The sequence below is a fragment of the Ruditapes philippinarum genome, unplaced genomic scaffold (genome assembly GCF_026571515.1).
Source record: "Ruditapes philippinarum isolate M1 unplaced genomic scaffold, ASM2657151v2 ctg265_1_1_1_1, whole genome shotgun sequence".
Lineage (NCBI taxonomy): Eukaryota > Metazoa > Mollusca > Bivalvia > Venerida > Veneridae > Ruditapes > Ruditapes philippinarum.
The window spans coordinates 571,868-580,296 of record NW_026855197.1 but is presented as its reverse complement, the minus strand read 5'-3'; the positions used below and the strand labels follow the sequence as shown (position 1 = coordinate 580,296).

At 34.8% G+C, this 8,429-nt stretch overlaps 1 protein-coding gene across 1 annotated transcript; it reads left to right on the top strand.

Annotated features, from left to right (window-relative positions):
• Positions 1-1,432: 1,432 nt before the first annotated feature.
• Positions 1,433-8,093, top strand: LOC132742419 (TNF receptor-associated factor 4-like). The gene is made up of 8 exons (XM_060730840.1): positions 1,433-1,512; positions 1,981-2,179; positions 3,648-3,752; positions 4,099-4,419; positions 5,008-5,142; positions 5,614-5,812; positions 6,981-7,132; positions 7,599-8,093. The coding sequence occupies exons 1-8, from the start codon at positions 1,433-1,435 to the stop codon at positions 7,773-7,775; spliced, it is 1,368 nt and encodes a 455-aa protein (XP_060586823.1). The 3' UTR covers positions 7,776-8,093.
• The last annotated feature ends 336 nt before the right edge of the window (positions 8,094-8,429 follow it).

Below are 8,429 nucleotides of genomic sequence, written 5' to 3'. Positions count from 1 at the left end.
GCCATTGATGTTAATATGTAACTGCTGATTGTATTATTACTGTGTACTGATGGGCATATTGCCTTTGTATGAATAAAGTTTATCTATCTATCTATGAAAAAGTAAAAAGCAGCATATGAAAAAAATGGTTCAGATAATTGACCAATGAGTAACGTTTTCGAAACTATATATAAAAGTATACCAAAAATAAAAGCATTTGAGAAATAAGAATAAAAGCCATTCTGAGGCATTATGGGTCTTTAAGTATGAAAGGCTTAAGATTAAAATGGTGATAAGAAGAATGTCATTTTTAAATAGGGGGGGGGGGGGGCTTTTGTCCGGAGTTACCGCTACTGCCAGAATAACCCGGAGTTACTGATACTGCCAGAGTAACCCGGAGTTACTGATACTGCCAGTGTAACCCGGAGTTACTGAAACTGCCAGAGTAACCCGGAGTTATCGCTACTGCTAGAATAACCCGGAGTTACTGCTACTGCCAGAGTAACCCGTAGTTACTGATACTGCTAGAGTAACCCGGAGTGATTGATACTGCCAGCTAACCCGGAGTTACTGTTACTGCTAGAGTAACCCGGAGTTACCGCTACTGCCAGAGTAACCCGGAGTTACTGATACTGCCAGAGAAACCCGGAGTAACTGATACTGCAAAAGTAAACCGTAGTTACTGATACATTTGTACTGTCAGAGTGACCCGTAGTTACTGATACTGCCAGAATAACCCGGAGTTACTGCTACTGCCAGAGTAACCCGAAGTTACTGCTACTGCCAAAGTAACCCGTAGTTTCTTCTACTGCCAGAATATTGTGCTACCGCCAGATTTACTCCAGATTCTAAGTTCCAGAATATGTACCGCAGTAACTCTGCTGCAAGAATCCACCGCAGTAACTTTACAGCTTCTGCAAAGCAGTCACCGCTATAACTACTAAATAACTTTAACGTAAAACGAGATAACTGAAAATATACAAAATTGATTTTGACTTACGACAAAGAAAAATATTCGTATATTTATCTGAAATGATAAAGTATCACTTAACAGGGGAACTCAATGTACAGGTTAAACAAAGCAAACATCAATGTGAATAATTAATGATTAAACTTGATCGCTTAATTAGTCATATAAACATTTGGAAAAGTTTTGTAAAGACAAGAACAATTTAAAGCTTCGTATAACAAAGGAAAATAATACTGACCACACTTTAAACAAATAAAAAAGTGGGCCATGAGTTTGGGCATGTCCGATCAATTTTCAGTAGCAATATTAAGTTCATAAGTCTTAGAAACAATTTAAGTGTTAACGCGTCTTTCCTATAGCTAGTATGTATGGCGGTACATATTGCTTACTTTTTTAGAAAGACTTTCCTGGGGATAAGATATTATTTGTTACACATAGGGAATCTCTTAATATAATTTTGTGCGTTACCATCGAGATAAAATAATGAGTAGTTTATCTGTTCCCGGAAGTGACGACATCCATGCACGTGCCGGCTCGAGAAATGAACAGGTTCCTAACATAGTGTAAGTACTATAGTCAGCATATTCCAGCTATATTTCGTTCATAGAAGCTTTTCTCACTTTTACAGCTTTTTCTATCTACTTCATCCTGAATTAATTACCGTTTCTTAAATGTTCGTGAAGTTAGCCAGACAGCCGGAACAGCCGGAGCAGCCGGAGCCGGCTGTTCCGGCTGTCTGGCTAACTTCACGAACATGTTTCTTAAACCTAGAAAATATTCAAGTTCCTATAACTAATGGACTTATTGTCATCGAGTGGCATGAAAAGAAATCAAGAGTGGCGTTAAGCACGAGTGGAATATGCTATTTTTTATACCGATCGATGAAAATAAATCCTGTATTTACAGAAAAAACTTGAATTTTTGTTTATCATAAAATTATCCTTTCTCCATTTTTTAGTCTTTTTTACTTATTGTATTATAAACATTTTTTTTTTTCATTATCGATTAATGTTTTGTTTTGTTTTTTTCAGTGAGAAAGAAGAATTTGAATATTGTTTTGTTGATCCCCTGGAGAAGGATTATGAATGCCCGGTGTGTGGTAGCGTGCTCAAGTACCCGGTGCTGTTCGAGGAATGTAGTCACCGGTGTTGTGCCAACTGTTTACCGGAACTACTAAGGACTACCGCTAAATGCCCGATAGACGGCACTCCCATTGATAGAAACCGTCAAGTAAATATGTTACTTTACAGCTTTATTATAGTATTCATTGTAACGTTTTAGTAATGTAAAGTTTATTTTGAAATAAATTGTGATATATAATAGATACATGTACATTATAAAGCATATTTCATATGTATATTTAAAGGCACGATATGCCTAATAAAATAATTTAAAAAAAATCTTATTCAGAAGGGCAAACAAGAGTTTATCTAAATAGAGTATGTAAGTTGCTTAAAGGAACTCGACTGAAGTCCAAAAGCCTAAAAACATAAAATTTGAATTTCGTACAAAGCCAGGGCACTTAAAACATAGAGATATGCAAAAATTAATTAAGAAATACTCAAAAATAATTTGAAAATCGTATTTTGTGCAATTCTTTGTCCGATTAGAGAAAAATAAGCGTTGATCAACTTTCAGGATAAAAAATAAAGCATTTCTGGGGCATAATGGACCTTTAAGGAAAAAAAACAAAACAAACATAAACATTCGAATTATAATCAGATCAAGGTTTTTCAAATTCTCACATAAGGGTTTGTTAAATTCCATCAGGTCACTATAGAAATATTCATGTAAAATTAAAATGATTATTCCATTTTTTAAATCAGCAGTTCTGTTATTTATGGACCAGTGTAAACCGTATTCCAACCGCGAGGAATAGAGGTGACATTATCTTTTGGAGGTTTTAGAAAAATGAGTTCTGTCTCAATTCCCATGATTTACATTAGTCAGTTGACATTCAATTGCCTGAAATCCAAGGAGAACCTCGGACCCTACTGAAAACCGCACATACTCTGTAGATGATCTAGATATTATCCATATTTTTGACGTTTTTTTTTCCAGGGTTTGAGCTAAGGTTATATAATAAGTTCTTAAGACACGGGATGGATGAAACACAATAAAAGTATTTAAACAATTGTTTTGAATGCGTGTTTTGTGTTTAATTATTGACTGCGTTACTGATAATAGTACTTATAAAGTTTAAAGAAAATGAGAAAACACTTCTGTGTTATTTGCTTTTTGGATAGAACAAAATCAAATTTTACTGTTTGAAACAATTGAAAAATATAAAAGATAGTTGGATTGTTGTCGGAACTGGAACATAAGTCCCAGGTTGGAAAAAGCGTCGTTTAGACTAGTTTAAATTTAAAACTGAAAAAAATCTTTAAATATTCGGTGAATTCAGTGGAAATATTTCTGATGCTCACTTGTTGAAATAAGGTATGAAAACTAAACAAATATGCTCTGTTTATCAGGTTATAACAAATATGTTATGTTTATCAGGTTATAACAAATATGCTCTGTTTATCAGGTTATAACAAATATGCTATGTTTATCAGGTTATAACAAATATGCTATGTTTATCAGGTTATAACAAATATGCTATGTTTATCAGGTTATAACAAATATACTATGTTTATCAGGTTATAACAAATATGCTCTGTTTATCAGGTTATAACAAATAGCCTCTGTTTATCAGGTTATTGTTGACAAGGAATACCAGAAGGAGATAGAGGCTCTCAATGTTAACTGTTCTTTCTACACTAAAGGATGTACGTGGTCGGGTAAATTGAAGGATATTCAGGTAGTCGGATTTTCTAATTACAGTTTTATTTACTTTAATAATAATGTTACTCTGACAACTGAAAACACCACGTGATTTGTTATTTCCTAGTGTATTTTAATAAAATTTCAAACGTATAAGAAAAACATAATTTACAGATAAACTTTGATTAAAAATGCTTAGAACTTTAAAGGAAAATATCAGTTTTTAATTGTTAATATTATAAATGACTTGATCAATCTAATTAAAATCAACTCCTAAATAACGATACGTATTAGGTAAATGTAAGAAATAAGTAGATCTGAACTTTAGTCAGATTGAGTGATCGATATATTAAACTTGAAAAGTTCTTGTTTATTATTGTCAGATTCACGTCGCCGACTGCAAGTATTACTTACTGAAATGTCCAAAAGGCTGCGGAATGAAGCTCGAGAAAATCGTGCTAAAACATCATCTTCAAGAAGACTGTGACAAACGTGATATACGCTGCGAGTTTTGTTCAATGCGCATGCGTGCTGAGGAGGAGGTCCATCATTTAGGAACTTGCGGGAAGTTTAAGATGCCATGTCCTAACAAATGTAGTAATGGTAAAGAACTTGAGCGCGAGAACATGCGAGATCACTTGGAGAACACGTGCACACGAGAAATGATAAAATGTCCATTCTGGGATGGTGGTTGTCAGTTTGAGGTAGGTTTCGCAGGGACTCTGTATTTCATGATTGTCATCTATCATAATTTTGTAACATCAGGAACTAAGTTATGAGAATACATGTACTTACTGACTCAAGTTTACTGAAACCTAATGTACATTTGAGCCGCGTCACGACAAAACCAACATAATGGGTTTGCGACCAGCATGGATCCAGACCAGCCTGCGCATCCGCGCAGTCTGATCAGGATCCATGCTGTTCGCTTACCAACCCTTTTACAAGTAGAGTAACTGATAGCGAACAGCATGGATCCTGATCAGACTGCGCGGATGCGCAGGCTGGTCTGGATCCATGCTGGTCGCAAACGCATTATGTTGGTTTTGTCATGACGCGGCTCATTTGTACTTGAATCACAGTGACCATTCTTGTGGTTAGTGATAATCTTTATTAAAATGATATGCACTCTCTTCTTGTATGGTAAACTCTGTTAAAAAGTATTTGATACTATTGGGGACAAAAGGAGCATGTTCTGAGCACTATTCCTATTTGTTAGTTCTTTGAAGACACTTTTAGAGTTTCGTTATTCCTATTTAGGAACACAATTTTAAGAGATGTATGTTTTACAGTGTAGGAGAAAGCATATGGATAAGCATATTAAAGAAGACCCCATTGTTCATCTGGGAATGGCATGTGACACGGTCATTCTTCACCGCAAGGAGCTGGAAATTCATGCTAAATCCTTAACGAAGCAACTCCAACAGGTATCTTGCAAATAACACATTAATTTTGTCGGTGACATTTCACAAAATAGGAATAATATTTTCGGGCTATTTAAAGTGTGATTATACGATCCTTTATTTTTCATGAAATAGTTCTTCTGATGTTCATAGAACTGAAGTCTGTAAGTCACAGTGATATCAAAATTTAACACTTGCTGCGGCTAACTTAAACCGAGCTTTGCAGAAAAAAAATCATTGCCTGAAGTCTACATAAGACATGACTTATTGATTAAATTCAAATAAAGTGACCCAATGCCTTCTGACCACATGATTAGTATAATGCACATGTGAAAAAAAAAAACAACAACAACAAGCCGAAAAGATTCATTCGTCGCATAGCTCTTCGTCCAAAAAATATATTCAATTTTAACACAAACAGTTCAAGGTTTCCAAAAAATTGTGTCTTGTTTCTCATTATATAGTTATAACGGTCAATATTTAAATTTCTATCAGATAACTACATTAGAGCGGAAGGTTGACGCCTTGGAGAAGTTGTATGGTTGTCAAATGGTGTGGAGAATAGAAAAGTGGGCGGAGAAAGTACATGAAGCTAAGCTAGGTCGTAAAGCCACACTGTTCAGTCCGCCATTCCTCACAAGTCGCCATGGTTACAAGATGGCGTTGTCTTTGTGTCCATACGGAGACGGGAAAGGTTGTTTTTTTTTAATTCAGGCGGTATCGCTATAGCATTACGTACCCGTAATTGAACGTTTTGAATAAGGGCTCATGATGACTTAACGTTGAATATTGTAAGGTTGTCAAAACAATCTTCATACAGTGTAGATACAATAAAAGATCTTAAGACCGAACGTATGTAACTAGCTAGGCTTCTAAAATTTGTTGAATTTAAATTTAATACATTTTCAGTTTTCTTTTCATTGCGTGCAATGAAGAATAATACATTTCATAAGTAAAACAAAGAAGTTATGAATTATGAATTTGTTTCAGAATGACAAAGTGTCTTTATTTGCAGCTCCGATGGAAGTTTCTGTAAAAATTAATATGCATATATGCCTTTGTTCGCAGCACGTCGATATTTACAAGTATATGCTTTGGGTTCCAACCCAAAGGAAATTGCTATCGATATTTATATGTATTTACCTTTGTTTACAGCACGAGGGAAGTTTCTGTCTATATTTATATGTATTTACCTTTGTTTGAAGCCCGAGGGAATTAAGTTTCTGTCTATATTTATATGTATTTACCTTTGTTTACAGCACGAGGGAAGTTTCTGTCTATATTTATATGTATTTACCTTTGTTTGAAGCCCGGGGGAAGTTTCTGTCTATATTTATATGTATTTACCTTTGTTTACAGCACGAGGGAAGCTTCTGTCGATATTTATATGTATTTACCTTTGTTTACAGCACGAGGGAAGTTTCTGTCTATATTTATATGTATTTACCTTTGTTTGAAGCCCGAGGGAATTAAGTTTCTGTCTATATTTATATGTATTTACCTTTGTTTACAGCACGAGGGAAGTTTCTGTCGCTATTTATATGTATATGCCCTTGTTTACAGCCCGGGGGAAGTTTCTGTCGATATCTATATCATATGCCTTTATTAAAAGCACGAGGGAAGTTTCTGTCGATATTGATATGTATATGCCTTTATTTACAGCACGAGGGAAGTTTCTGTCGATATTTATATGTATATACCTTTGTTTACAGCTCGAGGGAAGCTTCTGTCGATATTTATATGTATTTACCTTTGTTTACAGCCCGGAGGATGTTTCTGTCGATATTTATATGTATTTACCTTTGTTTACAGCTCGGGGGAAGTTTCTGTCGATATTTATATGTATTTACCTTTGTTTACAGCCCGGGGGAAGTTTCTGTCGATATTTATATGTATATGTAGTGGCGAGTACGATCCTTTATTATTATGGCCGTTCGGTCACACTGTCACCTTCACGTTGATAGATCAATGTCAGGATCCCGAGGCAAGACGTAACGTTAGCTACATTATACAGGTATAATTCCAATATCCAACCACAACGTGTGTTTTGTTCTTATTTTTTTTGTCTTTCACGTCGTAATCTATGAAATTCTTTTATAGGATCAGTAAAATTTATCTTTGAAATACCTTCATTTAGAAATCTTCCAAGCTCGAGACGACCATGTTGCAATCACTTGTTAAGTCTTTACAATTGTAGAGGTAAAATTTAAAGAAACCATTACCTTAGAGCAGTAACGGGTTAACTTCTATCAAATTTTAATAGGAATTAACCCTTCACTGCAGTAAAGTGACATGACTAGTTTTATAACTTCAGCCATTTTTGTCATTTTCCAGTTCTGCTATCCATTAGATGCTTATTTGTTTTATTTATGAGACACAAATAATGAAACAGGTCAACTACGACTTCATCCTGGATATAACCTTATAAACCAAGAATTGTATGACAAAATAACATTCTCGAACATTATCTAAATTTTCAGCCAAATACAATCAAAGACAACAAACCATTTCTTGGACGCCCTGTAGGCGAGAGGAACGCGTCTTTCGGTGCACAGAGGTTTATAGAGTTGGACATACTGGATACATACGACTATCTCCGAGATGATCAACTATTCATCAAATGTGAGATCGACAGTGAACACATGATGCTTCTTTAATTAAATATATGTAGAATCCTTAAAACTTTCGCTGAATGTATGTAGAATCCTCAAGACTTGGATCGTACAATGGATATTTGTACAATCCTTAAGAATTTGAAGCATACCAAGAATTTTTGTAGAATCCTTTAGAAATGCAACAGAGAATGATTTTTTTTGTAGAATCGTTTACGGCTATAAGCTTATATTATGAATTTAATATGTAGAATACTAAGACTTGAAATACACAGCGAGTATATGTAGAATCCAACAGATTTGAAATATAAAACGAGTATAATGTAGATTCCATGACTTGAAATATGCATTGATATATACAAAGAAGATAAGAAAATATGTAGTTTTCTTCTGTTTGCATGTGAAGTCATGTTGTTATACAATGAAAATGAATATGTAAATAAAACTTTTGGCTTTAGGATTAGTTTCGTAATTACACTAGCAAATAAAGCAATGTGATTACTTTTCAGAAAACTCTCAGGTGCCAACCTACCCGCCTACTTGCTTGCAAGCCATTTTTCTGATGACCCAAGGCACTCAAGTAGAACCACTGACATTCCGTAAGCAAGCTGGATAGCTTCCTCACATGAAATAATCCAAAGTAGAACTGGCCATAGGGCATTCATTAAACTTACAGAACTTGTCTATGACAATTTGATT